Source organism: Chionomys nivalis, chromosome 20 (assembly GCF_950005125.1).
Source record: "Chionomys nivalis chromosome 20, mChiNiv1.1, whole genome shotgun sequence".
NCBI classification, from domain to species: domain Eukaryota; kingdom Metazoa; phylum Chordata; class Mammalia; order Rodentia; family Cricetidae; genus Chionomys; species Chionomys nivalis.
This window is the reverse complement of record NC_080105.1, coordinates 50,809,098-50,831,895: the sequence shown is the minus strand read 5'-3', so window position 1 is coordinate 50,831,895 and position 22,798 is coordinate 50,809,098. Positions and strand designations below refer to the sequence as shown.

The window sequence follows — 22,798 nt, the reverse complement described above, 5'->3', positions numbered from 1 at the left end:
ATTTCTCTTGTATGTTTTAGATCTATGTGCACCCTGTTTTTCACAACATCACATATCATTTTTTATTGAACCTATATCCATATGCTAAATATAGTAAGACAGCCTCTCATACATTTACAAACATACATATAGGTACTGTTCTTGTTGATACTCATTCCTGAAGAATGAAGTTTTCTCAAGTATTTTCCTTAAATAATTTTTATTTTTATTTTATATATATATCAATTATATATAAATATTGGTTATATTGTAAATATTTTCTTTTTTATTTATTATTTATGCAACACACCTGCACACCAGAAGAGGGCACAATATCTCATTACAGATGGTTGTAGTCACCATGTGGTGGCTGGGAATTGAACTCAGGACCTCTGGAAGAACAGCCAGTGCTCTTAATCTCTGAACCATCTGTCCAGACCCTGTAAATATTTTCTTATTGTAAACTCCCTTGTGAGGTTATTCGTGTGTTCTGGCGGTAAGAGCTTTGTCATACATGTTGTTTGCAAACCTGTCTTTCTCAGTTTATATGTAGCCTCCACTTCTTCAGTTGTATTCCTTTACATAGAAACTTTTTTGATGGTTTTTCTTTGGTTTCCTCTGCTTTGATTGTCATCCTTAGGAAATCATTGCCAAATCCAGACCACACAGATTTGTATCTCTTAAGGGGTCTTAATGGTTTATGTGCTGTCTTTCATCTGTGTTCTACTCTGAGTGAATGTAAATGGCAAAGGAGGGTTCTGCTTGTGTTGTCTTGCATGTGGGCAGGTAGATGCCACAACACCACTGTTTGAAAAGATTAATGTTTTTGGACCCATTGGTGAAAATTGGTTAATATCATAGATTTATATCCAGACTCTCAGTTACCCTTATCTTTTCTTCATTTTAATTGCTACTTATTTATTTGTGTGTGGGAGGGGGTGGTGCTTCTGTAGGTATGCTTATGCCATGGCACACAGATACTAATCAGAGGACAACTTGTAGAGGTCTGTGCTCTCCTACAATCACGTGGGTTCTGGGAATGGAACTCAGATCATCACTCTTGGTGCCAAGTGTCTTTATAGTCTGAGCCATCCCAAAGAACTATATAGTGGAGCAATCCTTACATATTTGCACATAGAGATCTATACCACTTTTTTTAAACTAACCTTTTGAAATTTTATTTTTATTACATGTATTTAAGTATATGAGTGTGTAGGTTTACAATGTGTGTACAGTGCTCACAGAGGTCAGAAGAGGCTATTGGACCCCCTGAAACTGGAGCCATGGGTGGTTGTGAGCTACCACGTCGGTGCTGGAACCTGAATCCAGGTCCTCTGCAAGGACAACTTGTGTCCTTCCCACTGAGCCATGGCTGCAGACCTTGTCCCATGCTCTTATATAAAATAATACTTTATATGGCAGGTTGTGGCTTAGTTGGTAGAGTGTTTGCCTGGCATGCACAGAACCCTGGATTGACCGCCCCCCCACCCCCCAGCGCAATATAAAGTGGGGCTGTGGTGCATGTCTATAATCCCGTTATTCCACCTGGGGTCATAGTCTTTGCCCCAAGTCAGGTCTGGCCTTATGAACTCAATAAACCATTCAGAAGAGCCAAATTAATACTGGGAAACAGGAAAATGGTGATCATGAAGAGATTAAGACACACTTTGGGGGTGTCTGCCCCTCAAAGTGAGCTGACTCCAAGTAGAGGGTAAAGGTGGATGTTCCCAGCAGCTGCTGGAGTCATTTCACTGCAGGGGCATTTCTTCTTTCTGCCTTAGCTTGCCCATATCATTTGCTTTTTTCCTATACTTGGTAAAGCAGGAAAACGTGTTTGGACATTGAGTAAACCTGCTTTCTGCTTTTAAGTTGTCTCTTTTATTTGGCTTATCGAGTTCTGGTTTCAGACACAGGTTGTAACCCCCAAGTTTTATAACAATCCCAGCATTCCCAAACGGGGGTTTGAGCTATGGAGTAGGGCATAGAGGCAGGAGAAGGATCAGAGTTCAAGGTCATCCTCAGCTACACAGGAAGAGTTGTTTGAGGCCGTGTGGGCAATGTAAGACCCAATCTCCAAAAATGGGGGGGTGGGGTTGTATTAAAGATACAGGAAATAGCATAACTGATCTGATAGACATTTTTATTTGACTCCCCTTTCCAGTCAGAATCAGTGTGATGTGGAACCTCTGGACACTACCATTCTCTAGATACATGTCTTTCTGCAGGTTTAAATGCCATAAATGGAGTTTTTAGTTCAAAGGGACTTACACATTGTGATTTGTGGTAAATGCTGCCAAGTTTTCCTGGAAAGAATGCCTTAATTTCCACTCTTTCTAGTAATATAGAAAGATATGTCTTAATTTGTAAGTAAAAAGTATTGTTTTTATTCTTAATTTTCCTGATTTTAAGTGAGCTGAGATGACCTTTTAATCACTAGTCTGGCTTTTCTTTTAACTGCCTGGAGTCACTTACCAGTTTTTCATTGGCTGGTCATGAATGTGGAGTCTTTTGGGTACCAGGTTTCAGACTGTAACAGTCTCTGATGAAAATGACCTTTCCTTTGGAGAACAGAAAATTCTGTATCCAAGAAAACAAAAGATGAAGCCAGAATAATTAAAGATCAACCTGGCTCTCATCTTCTGGGTCTTTTGGAGAAAGTTGAGCATAAATTAAAACAACAACAACAGAAAAAGAAATGCATCCATTAGCTTTTGTCAGCCTGCTCAAGGTAGGTCTAAGACTGGGGCAGGTCCGGGACCTAGGCCTGTGGAAGAGGAACTCTTCCTGGTTGGTGTGGCTGGCAGCATGATGGTGTGTGGGAAGAACATGAGAAACCTGTAGTGACCTCTTTCCACAGCTGTGTGAAACAGAAGTGGTGATCAGCAAGTACACTGCAGGAAGACTCTTTGGCTGGCTGTCCCTCGCAAAGTCTCAGCATGCCCCTAGCATGTGCCTTCTCTTAGAAGAGGTGCGGTGGGCTATAGAGGACATTAGGCTTACAGAAGGTAAGAGAGAGATTTGGTTTCTAATGTGACATGAGGAAAGATGGGCCTGACAAACTTCATACTTAGCAAACACTAATATTTCTACAAATGCCCTTTATAATTACATTTTCTCGTTCAGTTACAGTCTCCAATGAGATTCTAAGAACATAATCCCACATCCTGCGGATTCAGGTCTGGATCCACAGATGGAGAGATGGAGACTGGTGCGCAGCCTCTCTGCTTTGTTCTAACCCTCACTGGGTACAGCCTGGTTTTTAGCGCCCAGAACTCAGGTCCCAGTTCAGATCCACTGTTTTCTCTGCTCGGAGACTGCTCAAACAGACCTTCCTGTGTTCTTCCTTGTGTCCCAGGACTGTGTGCTAGGCAAGTGAATTTTGAGATGTGTCCAGACCTAATCCTAATACAGTATATTTGTGTTAGAAAATGATACCCTGCTGCTTAGGTGCCTCACAGACTGGATTAGGGGGTAAAGGGCAACAGTTTGGAGGAGGTGAAGGAGCAGCAGGACTGGCCCTTGTGAGGGAGTGGGAAAGAAGCAGCTGCAGCCTCCCTCAGCTCTGAATTGGCTACTGCTGGTGTTGTCAGGACTGCCTTGTGGCCACTAGATGGGGTGCTAATGTTACCATAGAAGTCTATTAGGAAGCATTTTCTGTTAATCATATTGATGGGGTGCCAGATAAATGGGAGGCTTTTGGTTATTAGTGGAGTTTGGCTTTATTATTTTAATTACAGGTCTGTGTGGGTAGATGCGTGTGAGTTCCCCAGGGAGGCCAGAGGCATCAGCTCTGCTTGGAGTTGAGTTACAGCTGGTTGTAACTTAGCTGACAGGCTCTGGAAATCAAGATTCGGTACACTGGAGAAACATTACATGCCCTTAACTACTGACTCATCTCTCTAGACCTTGTTTTTGTTTTTGACACAAGGTCTCACTTGGGCTACATCACAAGCTGTCCTGGAACTCACTGTGTAGATCATGCTGACCTTGAATTCACAGAGATCCACCTGCTATTAATTCACGTGCCTAGTTCAGTGTGAGTTTTTACTGAGTAGCTTCACACCTTAGCACGTGTGTGAACATGCAAGTCCCTTGCCTAGATTTATGTTATTGCATCATGTTTCACTTCATGTGGAAATTGACCAAATTCTGAATCTGAGCTTGAATGTACATCCTGTCACGCTGATACGTGAGTTCTTGAGATGCTTATTCTAAAGTTAGATTAGACATGTCTTCTGTAAGTATGTCACCTAGACCAGGCACAAATTTTGCTGATATGAATCAAGCCTTCCCGAAACAATTAGCTATAGAACGTATTTAGTAATTTTATAAACTTGGGCAGATGGTCTGTGAGCTAAACTTAGTTTGTAAACCAGAAGGGAGGTGACTGTTTACACACTAGAGCTGGTGCAGACATGTCCATTGTAGCTGACCTTGTCCTTATGGTGACCAGGATAGTCTATGTGTGCTAATAGGATCTGTAGTTTCTGTTTCTCTTATATTCACGAGTCCCAACCGTTTCTCTCCTTCTACTGACATTTTTCTTGAGTGAGAACAAGCTGGTGAGAACTCAGGGTTAAGCTCAGCTGGGTGGAGAAGAAGCGCCTGAGGGACATCACTTCCCTCCTGCTGCTCTTCCCTGAGGGACATCACTTCCCTCCTGCTGCTCTTCCGAGGCTCTTCCTGCCTTTGTTGGTTTTTCTGTTTTCCCTTTCATCTCCAGCCTTCTCTCATCTCACCATGTGTCTGTAGCTCAGGCTGGCCTTCAGCTTACAGCAGTCTGCACCTCTGTCTCCCAAGTGTTGAGATCATGGGCGTGAGTCAGTACACCCCGCTCTTCTGTCAGGACCTTTCTGAAGCTGTGGGCTCTGGAGGCTTAAGTGATGGGATTGTTTCTTAAAACCAGTTTTGTACATGTATGCCTTAAACCAAGTATGGTGGCTTATGTCTGTAACACTAGCACTTGGGAAGCTGAGACAGGAGAATCACTGAGACTTCAAGGATCGATTGGGCTATATGACTAGTTCCAAACAGCCTGAGGTACAATGTGAGACCTTGTCTCAAAATATAGGTGTTTTATAACCCCTTAAGTACCACCTGCCCCTTTACAGCCCCTGCCCCGGAGCAGCCTCTGGTCTGGACTCTGTAGCCAGAAGTTAGTTTCCCTGCTATAGGGTTTCAGGCAGATGGACTCTTCTAGCATGCATTGCTTGGCTTCCTTCAGCCATGTGATAGTTTAGAGATTTCTCCATGTCTTCTGCAGCAATAGTTTCCTTCGGTTGGTTAGCCAAGCAGTATCTATTGCATGTACATACCACAATGTGTTTGCCAGTGGTAGAAACTTGAACAGTTTTCCATTTTTGGTTACTATGAATGAAGTTGTCATGGAGATTTGTGTTTGTGCCTTTCTGTGTTTTCATTTCTCGTGGTTTATGACCCAAACAAGGTGGCCGCGTGGTTTCATGTTCCTCCAACAGTGTGAGTGTCCTTTTGTTCCATGCTTTCACCCACACTTGGGATTTAGCTACTAAGAGTGGATATATAGCAGTCTCTCCTACATTCTAATTTACATACCATACAATTTGCAGTGGAAGTATCCAGTTCACTGCTTTTAAACATACTCAGAGTTGTGCAGCCATCGCCACAGTGTTAAACTATTTTGTTCCCTTGATTTGAAGCCTTGCCTTTTAGTCATCACTCTCCATGCCTGCAACCTCAGCAACTCTCTGTCTTTATAGTTTCCCAGTTATGAACATTGTGCATAAATGCAGTCACGTCGTAAGGAGCACCTGAGGTTACTTCTTAGCAAGGTCCTTCATGTTGTCATTTTTATTTGCTTCCTTTTTCTGACCAAATAGCATTCGATTGTATGGATGTATGCATGCACACACACAGTAAGGAAAGGACTCGAGCATTACAGGGCTTAGGGTGGAGCTCAGCTTCTTTTCTGTTGCTGTGATAGAAATACCCTGACAGAGCAACTTAGGGAGCAGAGGTTTGTTGGACTCAATTCCAGGGTACAGTTCACTGTGGCAGGCAGGTCACAGCAGCAGGGATGAGCGGGCCGGTCCTGTTAGATCCGCAGTCAATGGAGAGCAGTCAGTGTGCGTGTGCTGGTGCTCAGCTGCCCTCCCCATTTCACAGTCCAGATCCCTTGCTCGGGGAATGGTCTCATCCACAGTTAAGGTGGGTCCTCTTTCATCCTTTAATGTAGTCAAGAGAGTTTGTCAGAGGCATTCTCAGAGGCTAACTTTAATCTAGAAAGTTGCTTATAGAAATATATGCCTCTTAGGTCTTAGATGTTGTCAATGGACACTAACCATCACTGGGTGAAAGGAGTCATTCCTTTCAGCCCCACCCCACCCCTGCTTGATCTATGTGGACATTATCTGGTGTTTCCTTTAAGTTTTATTTTTAAATAGTTTTCTTTTTATAATTTTTTATGTTTTTTATATATTTATTGTATTTTATATGCATTGGTATTTTACCTGCCTGCATATCTGTGAGGTTGTCAGATCCTCTAGAACTGGAACTACAGACAGTTATAAGCTGCTGTGTGGGTGCTGGGAATTGAACCAGGGTCCTCTGAAAGAGCATTGAGCCATCTCTCCAACCTCAAGATTTATTTTTATTTACATGTATGAGTGCCTGCATGTCTCACATGCATGCAGTACCCACAGTGGCCAGAAGAGGGCATTAGATCCTCTGAACTGTAGTTACAAATGAATGTGAGTCACCTACTGTATGTGCTGAGACTGATCCAGTGCTCTTAACTGTGGAGCCATCTCTCCAGACACAGGGAATTTGTTTTTAACCATTCCCCCATCAGGGTGCCCAGCTGCCACAGATAGATATGCATTCTTTGCATACAAACATTCTTTCTCTTTATACCAATGTGCTTGATACTATTTTGTTAAGTTAGTGGGTTGTGCTTACAGTTCTGATAGGAAGTAGGTAGTTGGATCTTGAGTCTACCATAAATACACTTCCTGTTATGGGCTGTTGTTGTTTGTTTTTTCCCTTCCCTGAGTGCTGCTGCCTGCCATCCCTATGTCCAAACTTTTGGGTTTCAGTTGTCTCACATGGACCCAAAGCCTCCACCCTGGTGCTGGGGAGTGGGTATGGCTAGGCACCCTGTTTCCCTACTCTTTCCCATTTATTCTGTTGTGTCCCCATCTCCCCACACACACCCAAAGGCTGGGAGAATCTGAAGTCCTTGACTCCCCTGCCTGCTTCTGGTTTCCCTAGGCACCTCTTATCTATTCCTTGTTTTGTTGGTTTATGTCCTTTTTGTTTTCTTTCACTGTGATTTTATTGGGATTTAGGGGAACAAGAGAAAATCGTGCACTTGCTCTGTTGTTTTATCCAGAGGTCAAGAACCTGTTTTTATCATCGAAGCATTGCTCAGTTAAGTGAACCTCCAATGGCTTCTACCCTGGTTATTACAGTGCCCTTGGTTACTCTCTTGCTCCTGGATCCCGTTCTTCAGGTGACCTCTCTGTGACATCTCCTTCCCCACCCATCTTTCCTTACATAGGGCCCACAGGAGCCAGAGGCACCAAGTCCTCAGGAACCAGAACTCTGTGCGATGGTTTCTCCTACTTGGGATTGTCTGCCTTAGCTTTCTCAGTGTGTTGGTGGTGGTATATAGGAAGGCTGCTCATTTGTTTTTATGGTGGTGGTATATAGGAAGGCTGCTCATTTGTTTTTATGTTGATTTTTGTATCTGCCACTTTTCTGCAAGTGTTTTATGATTCCCTTTTGTGTAGGATCATATCTTCTACAAATAAGAACATTGATGCCTTCCTCTTCTATTTGTATCCTTTTTACTTATTTCCCTTGTCTCTTTGCTCTTGCTAAAACTTCAAGACTTCTCCATTCTACTTTTTGAAACAGGGTCTTATGTAACTCTGGCTGGAGCTTGCTGTATAGACTAGACTGATCATGAACTCTCTGACCATGAACCTCTGCCTCCTGAGTGCTGGATTAAAATCATGAGCCACCGGCCTGGAGGGATGGCTCAGCTATTAAAGGCTAGGCTCACAACCAAAAATCATGAGCCACCTTGCCTGCCTTTCCTGGCTGTATTCTTTCACTTGAAGTACATGCACACTCAAATGGGACTGGTTTGTAGTGCAACAAAAGTGTCATTCTTTCTTATTGGATTGGGGGTGTAGTTAGTGAACTACACCCCTAGTTCATATGCTCTGGTTGTCAGTCCCCTCCCCCATACCACCCTGAGGGAGCAATAGTAGGTGCAGAAGCATCCACAGCTGCTGGAGAGGCTCACCACACACACTGTAATAGTTAATGAAGTCATTCCTCTAACTTCAGTAACTGTTGGGAGATAATGGGGAAGGATCATATGGTAGATGAGAAGATACTAACCACTAAGGTTAGGAGTGGAAGGGAAATGGGCTGAGGACAAGGATGAGGATTAGAGCAGCTGAGGGAAAGAATGAGTGAAAAGTAAATGGAAAGGAGGAACCTGGATACTGTTAGGACCCACAGTTAAAGATTATTACAGCTACAGAAGATGGAGTAAAGAGGGGGCTGCGCATGGAGAAGAGAGAAGAAATGAGGTAGGAATGAGAGGAGAGATTGGCCATGTATAGAATGAATATAATCTAGCAATGTCATAATCAAAGCAAGACCATTAAGACATGCTTTTGCACGCCAGAGAGATGGCTCAGAGGTTAAAAGCACTGGCTGTTCTTATAGAGGACCTGGGTTTAATTCCCAGCACCCACAATGGCAGCTCACACTGTCTCATGCCTTCTTCTGGTCTCTATGGATACAAGGCACACAAGTGGTGTACAGACAAACTTGTACTCATAAAATAAAGATAAATGTGAAAAGATATTTATGTGAGGATGGAAATTGAAAAGGCGAAAACAATGTTAAAATTATCATATCAGGCAGTATGTCTTCCTTGTTGGGATGGGTTCTGAATCCCTCCCCTCCCTGTGATGTCTCATGTGGCAGAATACTGATGAGAGAGATGCAGTTTTGTTATAGCTCACAGTTTTAAATCAGATTTGTGGGTGTGCAGTGTTCAAACAAATGACCTTTTGGGTTGAGTTTCTGCTCTTTTGCCAGTAGGTGTCAGGCCTTCCTTGAGTTTTTCCCAGCCCTCTAGATGGACTGTTGCTGTTGGGAAATGTCCATGTCATTGTTCCACATGTGCTAGATGGTGACACCCACTTGAGCTAGTGGGAGTTAAGTCCAAGGTGCTGGTATGGCTGTGCCTATGCTATTGTTTACCTTGTTGGCTGCACATTCTTCTTACCTGGGCTTTGGCTGCCTCTGTTCCTGTCTACTTCCATGGTGTCTGCTAAGTTCTGAGCTCAGCAGAAATTTTCTGTTCTTGGTCACCTGTGGAGTTTGGAGGGTGCTTCCTTCTGATGGTATTGCTCCCAGAACACCCACAGAAAATCTCACCTTCAGACTTGCTCTGAAGTGTGACACATTGACTGCTGTTTCCACAGTCTGTTAATCTTGAGTCTGTCAGCCTGGGTATATTTATCAACCCCTGGGTATATGTCTAATCCCTGCCCCATCTCTCTAGTTCACCAGTTCCTGTGTCTCCAATGTAGGGAGTGAAGGTGGGTGGGGAGCGCTAATTTTATTTTGGCAGTGGTTGGGATTGAACCCAGTGTGTCGTACTTGCTAACACTAAGCCACTCTCTCATAGTCTCTCAGGGTAGAAGGAAATGCATCCTCCTTCCTCATCACCCCCCAAGAGCTTGGATTACAGACATGTACTTGGTGCAGGAGAATTGTCTGGATTCTGTCAATCATATTTTAAATAAATGTTGATTGGCCAGGCAGGAAGTATAGGCGGGTCAACCAGACAGGAAATAGAGGTGGGGGGGCAGGGGCGACCATATAGAAGATTTGGGGGAATCTAATTTATACCAACTTATATTTGGCATTATATGTATTTATATATTATTGTAAAATATATTAACTGCTGCCTGATACACAGTTCTCATGGTGTGTGTGTGTGTGTGTGTGTGTGTGTGTGTGTGTGTGTACATATAAAGCAAAGACAGTTTCTCACTGGACTGCCTTGTGTTGGTTTTACAGATGCAGGATGGTGGGAGCACGTGTCAATGAATCTTTGTTCCCTGCAGTGAATACTAATGAACATTTACCAAGCCCAATGAGAAAAAAAGTAAGTGTGCATCTTCGGTGTAGACAGGGTGATTATGGATGTATCACTCCCGGTATTTATTCTAGAAATCATTTTCGTAGATATTGTTCAGAGTGTCTTAAGTGTGCTGTTGCTTTTCTCATATAAAATTTCTAATTTGCTGTAAAGTTTTTTTTTTGTTTGTTTTTTAGTTTTTTTTTTTGGTATATGAATGCTTTGATGTAATCTATAGAAAATGGAAGAGATGTAGTTGACCTTGAAATTAAAACTTGCCCCAAGATTAGGCAGTCTTTTGTGTTTGTTTGTGTTTGGTGTTTCTTTTTTTTAATTTTTATTTTATGTGTTTATGTTTTTCCTGCCCCTGTGTCTGTGCACTACATGCAAGTCTGGTGCCCATGGAATCCAGAAGGGGGAATTGGATCCCTTGGAGGTAGAGTTGGTTGTGGGCTGCCAAGTGGATGCTGGGGATTGAACCAGGTCCTCCACAAGAGCAGTCAGTGCTCTCAACTGCTGAGACATCTCTCCAGCCCCTGGTTTTTCTTTGAAGTATCAAAAGCACCTTGTTCTCATGCAAGAACCTCTGGAGATTTGCTGACCTAATCAAGATTGAATGATGTGGATGAGAACTGTAGACTTGAAGCTGAGTGAAAGAATTGGCCGTGGCTTCTCTGCACTTTAGAAGACACTGCATGGTGTCTGCCCATTATGTTGATCACAGTAAGCCGGGTGCCAGGGCAGATGAGGATACTCCCCCAAGGCTTCTCCAGACGTCCTCATCTGATTCTGGGCAGTTCTTGACTGTAACGTGCCCAAGTAAAGGACTTGGAACAACACATCAGGAGTACATGCTGTTTTCATTTAACACACTTGGAAAACTCAAGCAGAACAGGCATCTCTGATGTTTCTTCCCTCTGTCACTTCAGGTTGACTGGTGACCTGGGTCAGAGTCCAGAGTGCTCACTACATGTCAGCACTGTACCTGTGCTACACAGTGAAGCTCTGCTGAGCTAGGTGTTCTGCTTGCTGGGCTGCTTTTCTTCCCCACTTAATAGTGTGTCTTTGATCATATTAATTTTGTTTTATATTGCATATTATGAGTGAGCCTTTTCTATATATACTCACAATCTATGAGTTTTTTATGAAGCATGTTACATGTGTAATGAGCCTTTACTTGTGAACACAAACATAGACGTAGAGTTGGTGACTCGATGTGCAAATAGCCTTAGATTTGGAGATTCTGTCAATAGTGTGCAAGAGCATGTCTTTGTTATCCAGTACTTTTGTATTATCTTTACACTTTGTCTAGTCTAATGTATAAATAGTGACTACCTGTAGCCTACACTTATCACTTCTAAAACCTTCCTTTTTCTTCCTTTTTCCAAATGCAATTGCCAAACATGACTTGAGAAACATTATTTTAGGTGCTTGTACAGCAATTTCTGTTCTCTGCTCCCAACCTGACCCTGTGATTTGTTTAGTCACATCGTCATATTATCTGTTCCCTCTCTCCCGACCAAGCTCCTTTGACGTACGCTCGAGACTCACTTTGCAGCCTTCCGTGGCTTTGTGTGGATGTCACGTTACCTCGGCCCTCTCTAACACTCCCTGTTGCAGTAGTAGAGGTCTTTCTGCTGTGGCTGCTGCCTGGTTCTGTCAGTTTCATCCCGTGACCCAAGTTCCTAGGTGCTGTATGGATTTGTAAGGAAGCTTTGCTATTTTCAGGTTCTGTAAATCTTTCTTTTTTAATCAACTAAACCTCATTCTAACGGCCACCATCTCTCTAGTGATAGACACCAAATACTAAGGTCACAGAGTGGAACCCCTATCCTCCGCTTGCCACTTACCATGGACTCTGCCCCATGGGAAGAGTACTCTAGGTACCCCGCTAACCCTCGACAGAATAATGTGCACAAGCTGTACAGACTGTCCTGACTGTGCAGCAGGGAGCCTGCTGGACTTAACCTCCCAGCTTGCACGAGTAGAACCTACTTACCCACTAAGGCTCTTCCCTGTCACTCATCACTTTGGTGCAAGCTCTCATATGCTGAGGACCAGTGCCCGAAACTAAGGCCTGCCTGACCAAGAAAGTCAAGAACAAAACTGGGGTATAGACCTACAAGGGCCAGAAGCAACTAAGACAAAGAAACTATGATTCATTTCTTTAATTACTGAAATAATAGCTTTTGTGTTCTGTGTCATTGGAGGGAAGTTGGTGTGAGGATAGCAGAATGCCTAGGCTGCTGCTTAGAGCATTCTTGGCTGCTGAGAATGCTGGCGTCCGGAAATAGCTCAGAAAACAATTGCATAGTATATAGCCTTTTACTCTGTCTCTTAAATTCTATTTGTCAGAAATAAGTATTGCCAACTCACATACAGTATAACAAATCACTCATTACGCCTTTAATCCCAGCACTCGGGAGGCAGAGGCAGGTGGATCTCTGGGAGTTCGAGGCCAGCCTGGTCTAGAAGAGCTAGTTCCAGGACAGGAACCAAAAAAAAAAAGCTACGGAGAAACCCTGTCTCGAAAATTAAAAAAAAAAAAAAAAAAAAAAAAAAAAAAGAAATTCTTTTAATTTTGATGTCATTATAGTTTCCAGAAGTGTATGGAAAGGACTTTCTCTCCTGTTTTAAAAAAACAATCAACAATCATAGAGACTGGAGAGATGGCTCAACAGTCCTTCAGAGGACCTAGCTAGGTTCTCTTCCCAGCATCTACATGGTGACTCACAACTGTCTCTAACTCTAGTTTCTGGGGATCTGGCACCCTCTTTTGGCCTCTATGGGCACCAGGCATGCATATGGTATACATACATAAATGCAGGTCAACATTTCTTCACATACAAACAAGAAAATCTTTTGTTTTTGTTTTTTTTGCTTTTGTTTTTTTTTTTTCAAGACAGGTTCTCTCTGTGTAGTCCTGGCTGACCTCAACTCACAGAGATCTGCCTTCCTCTGCCTCCTAAGTACCAGGATTAAAGGTATACACCACCACCACCCAGCATAAGTAAATCTTTTAAAAATAAACAATAAAGAACACAGTACACTTTCATTAATATTGACATCCTTTTTTTTTCTAGCACAAATGTATGCAGCCTAAAGATTTTATTCCTAAAACACCAGAAAATAGCAAAAGACTTCAAAAGAAGTTTGAGAAAATGGCTGAAGAGCTACAAAGGCAGAAGACAACCCTTGGTAAGCCAAGTCCACTGTCGTAACAGCTGGAGGTGTGGAAGCTGCTGTAGCTTTAGGGAGGAGGGAGAGCCCAGCACCATCTGCTCACTGGAGACTGAGTGGTAACTGAGAGAGCCAAAGGGAAGGACAGTCAGAAAATCCTCATCACTCATTAAGTCAGTGGAATTCTTTTCTGAGAAATGATTACAGGAGAAAAGCAATTCCATTTCTTTAATGTTGCCTTTTTATCTCATGCCTGGTCTTTTTGTGTCTTTACCTAAAATAGGTAAAACTTAGGCAATGTTTGCTTTGAATGCTATAGGGAAACACCTTGGGCCCACTTTCCTTGGTCAGATTCAAGTGTGGATGTCTATGGAGTATGAACAGTGCTCAGTAGGACCACTTTCTGAAACCTGGAGAGAAAACAGTTTTAGAAGCCAACCCACATTCCAGCTTTCTTGTTAGTTGTGTGATTGTGTACATGATATCAACTTACCTGTGACTCAGTGATTACCTCTGTAAATGAGGATGCCAACACCTATCATCTTGTAGGGCCTGGGTACACCTGGATGAATAATGCATGTTCCTTACTGGGAGCTCAGCAAGGGTCTATTGTCAGTGCCACGATTCACGACTGGGATAATACTGTCTGGGTAGAGGATGGCCCTGAAGGGAGCAGGATGCAGGGGGTGGAGACGGCCTTAGCAGAATCAAACTGGTGAGGTGTGGAAGCATTTTCTTGGACTTAAAGTTGAACTGTTTCCAGATGATGGTGTTCCCGTCCTCCAGTTTGAGTCTCGCTCGTTGGTGTACAGCTCCTCAACTCCTGTCAGGAGTCACCAGAGCATGATGGAAAAGAGGCTACAAGAGATGAAGGAGAAAAGGGAAAATCTTTCCCCTACCTGTAAGTGATGATTTGTAAAATGAAAATAATTCTGGTGAATTACAGAAGATGTATTAAGTCATAGTTGTTCTAGATATTTCCTGTGAAACTTCGAAGGTTTCTCAGCCACAGCACCGTTGACTTTGGGGGATAATTCTTTGTTTTGTACACTATCTAAACCAGTAATAACTCTCCCTCACCTTGGGACAGACATTGTCCCATGTCTACTTCAGCACTAGGGTCCTACTTGGAGGTAAATATTAAGAACTTCCATGGTTAGCAAACAAATGAAGACATTCATTTGATTTCGTTTACGCTTTAGGCAAGTTGGATTTTTAAACTTTCATTCTACATATTCTGTAAGTTAATGCTTTGGGGACAATAATTGATAAGAATTCATTTTTGTCAGTCTAATGTCTACAATATACTTTATGTAGTCTTTCTACTCATTATATTATATTAAGCTTAGAATATATAGTTAGTCATTTAATTTGTATATGGGATCAAGAGCAGAATGGATAGATAGGCTGGTATCCTGACCAGTAGGAAATTGTGATTCAGTTCAGTAACATGTCATTGTTTTATCAGCTTCTCAGATGTTTGAACAGGCTCAGCAGACTCCAAATACCTCTCTGTGTGAAGCATCTTTGAACGTTTCTCGTGAATCTTTAAGTTCAGGTAAAATTGTAATTTTTTTTTTCTTTTTGTGACAGAGTTATGATTTGAAAGGTGTAGTGTGTGTGTGTGTGTGTGTGTGTGTGTGTGTGTATCCACTCACACTTGTACTTTTGGAGACAGACTTTTGCTATGGAGCCCTGGCTGGCATGGAACTTACCATATAGACCCAGCTGGCCTCCAACTTACAACGGTCTTCTTGTCTCCTCTTGAGTGCGGAGATTACAGACATGCACCACCAAGCCCAGCTTCCATGTTGCTATTTCTAAACATTCAAGTAACTTAGTACAACTACAACTCAACGTTTCTCCTTGAGATTTAGTAGCATTGATTCAAAGCCAGGATCTCTTCTATGGGTTGCTTCCTGGGGATTTGTCTTTTTGCTGCAGAATAAGTTACTTATTTTTAGAAATCCTTGTGACTATATATGAATTACTAAATGCAGTGTAAAACATTTCTGTCTGAGAACAGTTAGTGCTGAAGAGGAATTGTTTAATGTTTAGTTAACCTGTGAAGTATGTTATTGAAAAAAGTCTATCTAAAGTAGTGTGAGAACTCATGACTTTTTTCTTTTTCTTTTATATTTTAAAGATTTATGTATGTATGTATGTATGTATGTATGTATAGTTTCCTGCCTGTATTGTATGCCTCTACGCCAGAAGTGGGCACCAGGTTATAGATGTTTGTGAACTACCATGTATTTGCTGGGGATTGAACTCAGGATCTCTGGAAGGCCAGCCAGTGCTTTTAACCTCTAAGCCATCTCTCCAGCCCAGCTTTTTCCCTCCAAGATTATTTAACTTTCATGTGTCAAATTTCTTACACTTTTCTCCCATAAGCCCATGGGAGACTCTAAATAAAGTCTCAGGAACCCTGAAAGAACTGTGTTCAAAGTGCTTCAGATGCTTTGCGTATCTTGGAAAGCTACAAGAGAAGATTGAGCTAGGCCTTCTTCCCATCCGTGTGCGGTGTGTTCTGGCTTCTCCTCCTGCACCCATTTATCTTCTCATTTTCTGCTCAGATTTCTTGGTTGGAAGTAAATAGTGATAAGAATGTTTGACTTCATTTTCCTTGCAATTCTGCGTCTCACTGTAAAACACATACCACACCCCCACCAACCCCCACACACATCTCAGTGAAGTAGGCTGCATCCACATTCCCATTTTACCAGAGGGAAAACCAGGACAAGGAGAGAGCAGGTGGTTTATGCAAGATTCTGTGATTGTGAGTGACACACCCAGGCCACTGACTTAAGTAGTCTAGAATTTATGATCTTAATCATCTACCTTGGTGTGTCATGGGTCTTGGAAGAGTGTGATGATTTCTTTCCATTGCTAAGAGTAAATCTCATGGACCCTCCACTGAGGCCTTCATAGCACATACAGGCTCAGCGTCAGGCTGGCCTTTGCTCGTCCCTTCACAGAGCATGGTGTCAAGAAAGGTGTATTTTTGTTGCCGCTGCTCCATTCTTAAAATTAAATTGCCGTTGTCTCAAGCAGAAGTTAGAATCCCAGAATTTCCCCAGATTGAGTGGTTTCTCTAAAATGGAAGCCCACAGCCAGCACTGTGCCAGTGGAGAGCCAGCCTTGAGTGATGACTCTAAGTTCCCAAATGAGCAAAAAATGGTGACTGCCTTTAGTACCTCATAGTATACTAAGAGAACAGAGAACTGGGCAGTGGTAGTGCACGCCTTTAATCCCAGCACTCAGGAGGCGGAGGCAGGCGGATCTCTGTGAGTTCAAGGCCAGCCTGAACTAGTTCCAGGACAAACTCCAAAACTATAGAGAAACCCTGTCTTGAAAAACCAAAAGGGGAGGGGAGAGGGAAAGAGAACAGGAAGCCTTATGCTGTGGTGAGTATTGTTGTGCCATGGGAAGGTATAGCAGTGTGACCTGACAGGGTCAAGGGTTCACAGGTAACTCTGACACTAAGGTGGTTCTGACAGATGAGTTGTGTTTACCCACAGTAAAATGTGGAAGAAGATGGGTCCTGATCTGAAGAGCCTGGAGACTTCAGTGGTTGGGGCAGCTTAGCATTCCTCCTGAGAAAAGTGCAAGCTTCATGCGAGGTCAGAAAACTGAGGGCCCTGCATGGTTCACTTGAAATATAAATGTAACATGAGAACTTGCCAGAAGAGCTGGGGATGTGGGATGCTGGGAGGAGGAACTGTGTTTTATTTTTCAGAGGAAATGTTTCATAGAAGACCAAAGCTTAGCCAGGAATGGTGGCATATACCTACCTCTAAAACCAGCATTTGGGAAGCAGGGGCAGGCGAGCCAGCTAGGTCTACATAATAAGACCCTGTCTTTAAAAGAAAACAAGGTAGTTTATGGTCAATTGCACATTTTTTTGAAGATTCTTTATTGTTCTCTCCAGATGAATCCTTTGCCAGTTGTTCACACACATCTTTTGATGATCTCTGTGGAAACCAGGAAAAGAAACAGAGAAAATCTGCTAATGAGTTGGCCAGGAAGGCATGCTCTTCCTCACCTGTGTTGAAAACAAGCCGTTCTTACGACTCAGCTTTGCCTAACCACCTCAGTCAGCCTAGTCCTCAGAAAGCTACAGACCGTCCTCCAAAGGAGGGCACCAGCTGGCAGAAAGACGCTGCAGGTGAGCAAGTTGACCCGGAGAGAAAGCAAGCTGCAGGTGTGTCTCAGGGGGTGCCTGATGAGAAGCTCTGTCTGTCCCCTGCACTGTTTGCCGTACATGGACCCAAGAGTTCCTCAGCAAAGAGAAGAAGGCCAGCGGATTTGGGGTCACCTCCAAAAGGAACACTCAAAAAGAGGTACAATGGGAAGTCTGCCCTGACGCCTCAGCTGTTGAAGTCTGACATTAGCCGGCAGTCCATGACTGGCCCCTTTCTGGGGACCCCTGATGTTGGGGCTTCCTCCTACGAGGACTACTTTTCCCCTGATAATCTCAAGGAGAGGAATTCGGGGGCTCTTCCGCCAAAGGCTCTGTTCCACTCCAGAGGACTCTCAAAGTGGGAGCGAAGAAACATACTGGAAATGTGTGACTTTACCCACATTGGTAAAACACCCAGACCCATGAGCACAACTGACTTAGTTTCAGAAAGTACTTCTAGTCCTGAGAAGCCTGATGAGAAGGAAGTGAGTACAGTTTCTAGATGCATTTTGGGGAGAACGTCTGCTACAGAAAGCCCAGAGTGTGACAGGCAGCCTGGCCTGCAGCTGAGGGAAGCCACAGGGCCACAGGGAAGTACCCATGCTGACACCCAGAACAGCCCTGCTCATTGCATCACGCCCTTGAAAGAAGGCAGTAAGGAAGCAGGAAAACCAATTGATGTAAAATGCTCGCCAAAAGACAGGACCACTCCTCCAACATCAGCATCTTCTGAAGGAGAAGCACACACCTTCAGTTTTGGAGAGGATTGTAAAGTAGGAAAATCTGTAGAAGAAAAGGAGAACATAGCCACAGGATATAGTCAAAGTATGTAAATATTATTTCCCAAGTATTTTTGTTCTCCCAGTATGTAATACTGCGTTCATATTTTAAATCTGTCATAACTTCATAATTTAATTTAATTTAAGTCATTCCCCCTCCCCCTTTAAGAAACATTTGTTTGCTCTTTCCCAGTGTCAGGCCCTAAACTTTATGGTCAAATCTGTTGCCATGAATACACTTCCCCAGGTTTGTCCTTGTGGACTTTAAAAAAAAAAGCAAAAGCACAGTAATGCTTACTTTAAATGGTTGGCTTATACCTCTCTCACCTAGTATGACTGTACAAAGAGGTGACTGATAGAGGGTTTTTTTTTTTTTTTTTAATTTAGGTCTGTTTAGGAAGGGCTTTTGTATGTGATGAGTTCAGTAAAGAGACTGCCAACATGGCCACTCCACAATCGGGGGGGTTTATTGCGAATAAGAGGGAGTATCCAGAGACATGTGGAAGAATCCAGAGCAGAGAAAGAGAAACAGACTGGACATGGCCAGGGCTGTCTGCCAGACAAGGGAGAAGAGCAGGAGCAGAACTGTGCATAACAAGAGTGTTGAGGGAGCAAGCAATGGGGAAAGAGAGGAGTGAGACCAGCAGGAATACCCAGGGCGGGGGCTTGAAGAGAGCTGGGATCTGAGGTGTGCAGGGCCAGAATGCTCGAGTAGGGGCTTTGTACTATCAGTGCTTATGAACAGGAAGTGAGGGAGCCTGGAGGCCAGCATGGGCTTTAACATGCAGCCTCCTGTCCCTTCTGCTAGACCTAAGGAAAATGACTTCTTCCGCCTGATGGGATTGGTCACACAGTTCCTGAGGAAGTCTGGCTTTTACTGGATCACCAGACATCCTCCTGTCATCCAGGCGAGCTGTTGAGCTGGGCATAGATGCAGTTTGGACCAAGTCAGTGGGGCTTGCCCTTTTGGACCTTACATGTTTTTCTTCCATAGAGCTCTAGAGAGAATCAGCCATGATTTTGCTAAGAAAGATGAAAAAGTAAGTTTTGAAATTTGTCAGTGTTTACTTTTGAAGAAACTCCGGGCAATGTTCAATAATAACAAATATATTTAGAATATTTTGTTCAGTTAAGAATTTGGTTATGGCTGGGCCGTGGTTGTGCAAGCCTTTACACCCAACACTTGGGAGGCAGAGGCAGTGCATCTCCATGAGTTCGAGGTCAGCCTGGTCCACAGCGGGAGTTCCAGGACAGCCAGGACTATTACACAGAGAAACCTTTTCTCAAAAAAGCCAAAAAATAAAAAAAAATAAATCAAACAAAACAACTAAAAGCAAAAAAAATTTGGTTAGATCTCTCTCTATCCCTCAAGTAAGAAGTTGGTTGTTGCTTTGATTTCTGCTTATTTTGCTTTAAGATTATCATTCAAATAGGTTTGTTTATTCCTAACTATAATTAAATTATAATTACTAAAGTGCTTTATTTGTTAAACATCACAATAATGAGCTCTATGATTATAGATTTTGAGGCAAAAGTAACGAAAATATCAACAAATTTTGCAATCAAAATTGAAATCTTGGCCTTTGACTAATTTTAAAAATTTGGTTAAAACTGAATATGACCAAATTGGCCCATCATCATTTCTACACATTTAGGTGACTTTAGCCACTGTAGGATGGGTGTGTCAGGGTGAAATAATTGCATCCTATCTCTTCTCTTTGAGTATAAACTCACCCACATCAGCTCAAAACATCAACTAAATGCTTTTTAGTTTTAATCTGATAAGTATCTTAGCTTTTAAGTAATTTATATTATATACATAAGAGTTTTGTTACTCAAGATTAATGTGCTCTCAAAATATATAAAATTGAATGACTAGTAAATATGAAAAAGTATATATGTAGAACTGTTTTGATAATTCCACAATATCCTGTTTTGAGTTATGAGTTTTTATCCTCTTTTAAAGCGCTTGAATATTATATGATAAATGTAAACCATTTGAGTGTTGTGTGATATATAAATATAAATTAAGTATGACACAACTGGTACCAAACAGCCTGGCACATCCTAATCCCAGCATTTTTGGTGTGCTGTCTTTAGAAGCAGGTGTATTTCTTCATGCAGAGCTCAGCCTTCCTGTCCACAGTCCTAAGCATCAGGCTTCGGAAACAGACGGTGAAGGGCACAGACATGGTGTGGCCCTCCAGTACTGGAGGAGATTGAGCGGGTTGGTGATGATTGTGGGGAGGGAGGTTGGCTTGCTGGTACACAGACAGGGACTGGTGTGATTCAGTTTGACTCTGATGGAAATGTACTATAAATTATCATGTCTTTCCACAAGACAAACATGGGCTCATAGGGCAAGATCTATCTAGCCTAAACTCAAGCACTTTCTTTTATACTAATAAGGTTAAGACTCATAGATATTTTACATTGTCCACTGTCAGCCCAGCCTGGACTCACGCCAGTCAACTCTTTGGGGAACCACCATAGAAACAAATCATAAATCCTTGGGCTGAAATGGGAATTCTATAGTTACCCCAGCTGGAGTCAACAAGGCTGCTCTGAGCACCTGCTAGACCCTCCATGATCCTTAAGTTGAAATGAAAGACTCCAGTCTGCCTTCATCGCACATGCACTTGTTGACTCTAGGATAGTGTGCAGTAAGGTTCCTGAAGAAAGTTACCAAAAAGGTCAGTAACATTGAAACAGTGTGGCATAATCATTAACTCTTCACATTTTATTATCTAATTTTATGAACAAAACCAAAAAATATCCATTGTTAAAAAGAATAAACTTTCCCATCAAGTCCTTACTTTGTCTTGTATTAATTCTTGGATTACTATTGAAGGTTAGTTGTAGACCTGTTACGTCTCACACAAGAGAGAAGAAAACAGTGTGTACCCTATCCCAACAGACTCTAGAGAAAAGACAGGTAGTAAATCTAAATAGAACGTGCCAGCTAGTGAATCTGTTCAAGGGTGTGCAGTAAAGATACAGCTGACATGACCATCCCATGGCATAGGTTAAGGTTTTTATTGTAGATATAAGAGCGAGAACAGCCAGAGGCATTAGGAAAAGTCCAGAGCAGAGAGAGAAAGAAGACTGATCATGTCATAACCAGGGCTAGGGAAGCAGGAGAGCAGAGAAGAGTGGACATAGTAGATTATTTGAATAAGAGACAGTGGGTGGGAATAAGAGCTTAAAAGGAGACGCAGTGTAGTGAGGACAGCAGGAGATGGCAGGGGTGGGGGAGCCTCAGCTTTATAAAGAGGACAGATGCTGTCTGGTAGGAGCGGAGGTGAGCAGGGCTAGGATGCTAGCATAGACTGAAATGTATCATTGTGATACTGAGGGAGCCTGGAGGCCAGCAGGGACTTTGCTATGCAGCCAGATATGTGCCAGTGGAGCCATGTGTCCCTTCTTCTGGATTCCAGACATAAGGAAAATGACTCCTTTTGGCAGATGGGAACCAGTGTCACAAGTTTCTGAGGAGTTGGCTTTATCTAACCCCTAGAAATCCTCATATAGTCCAGGCTGATCCCATTTCTGGATGTACAGACTGCCTTTTGGAGTGTGGGGAATAGGAATTTCTTTTAGACCTGACAGTGAGTAATTAGAAAAACAGTGACACCCTGAGAGCTCTGGCTCCATCAGGCACCCAGAAGGCTGAGAGGGCATGCTTGTGTCTACTGGAGGTAAGTACAAATGACTGAACATCCGACAGGAAGGAGGCGGCCAGTGCCGCAACAAGCCAGTGAGCCCCTGGGGCAGGGCTGGTTACCACAAATGGGGCAGGAATCAGATCCACAGGACCTTCCTCCCTGCAAGGCAGGGAGTTCCAGTTTGTTTTGTAGTGTGATGAGAAGCCGCTGGGGATTTTGAGCTGAAGTAACCAAATCCGATTTGTTTTCATCGTAACCCTGGATACTGTGAAGAACAAACTGTAGTTTAGTATGTTTGCTAGAAGCAATTACTGTCAACAGTATTTCCTTCCAGATAACTGTGTGTGAATAAACATAAAAGTGAAATATATTTAAAGGGATTCTCTTGCATACATAGAATCATATTATCCTGTTGCCTTAACTTGGCCTTTTAAAAGCTCATAACCACACATCAGATGTACTCTTCACAGTGGATATATATATTTTTTTAGTGTAACTCCATTGAGGATCAGTGACATTTCCTGTAATAGGTCAAAAGGATACAAATACAGATAATTAGAGAAAGACATTTTTCCAAAATTTTTGTTGATGAAATTCAAAATTGAGTATAGTTTTTGGAATGCATGTCTTTGGTAAGGGAGAATGAGTGGCCGTGATGTTATGGAGACCCTGGTAGCTGAGTTTCCCATCAAACTTGAATGCAAATAATTCTTTAAGATTGATGCTTGCAGTATTATGTATCTCACCCTTGAGTGTGCCTTTTCACAGAGATGGGTCCTGTCCAGATCTGATGCTAGTTCTCAGGAGATGGCTCTCAAGCCTCTTAGGTCCTAAGGCAGTTTTTATGTAACTGTAGGTTGTT

General features: G+C 42.7%; 1 protein-coding gene across 1 annotated transcript in view; it reads left to right on the top strand.

Moving 5' to 3' along the window:
• Mcph1 (microcephalin 1) overlaps nt 1–22,798 on the top strand; it is a 193,419-nt gene that overhangs the window by 10,379 nt on the left and 160,242 nt on the right. Inside the window, exons 4-8 of the mRNA XM_057752627.1 lie at nt 10,069–10,156; nt 13,213–13,327; nt 14,073–14,210; nt 14,778–14,867; nt 17,241–18,317. Of these exons, the coding sequence (XP_057608610.1) occupies nt 10,069–10,156; nt 13,213–13,327; nt 14,073–14,210; nt 14,778–14,867; nt 17,241–18,317 (1,508 nt within the window). The remainder of the gene's footprint in view (nt 1–10,068; nt 10,157–13,212; nt 13,328–14,072; nt 14,211–14,777; nt 14,868–17,240; nt 18,318–22,798) is intronic.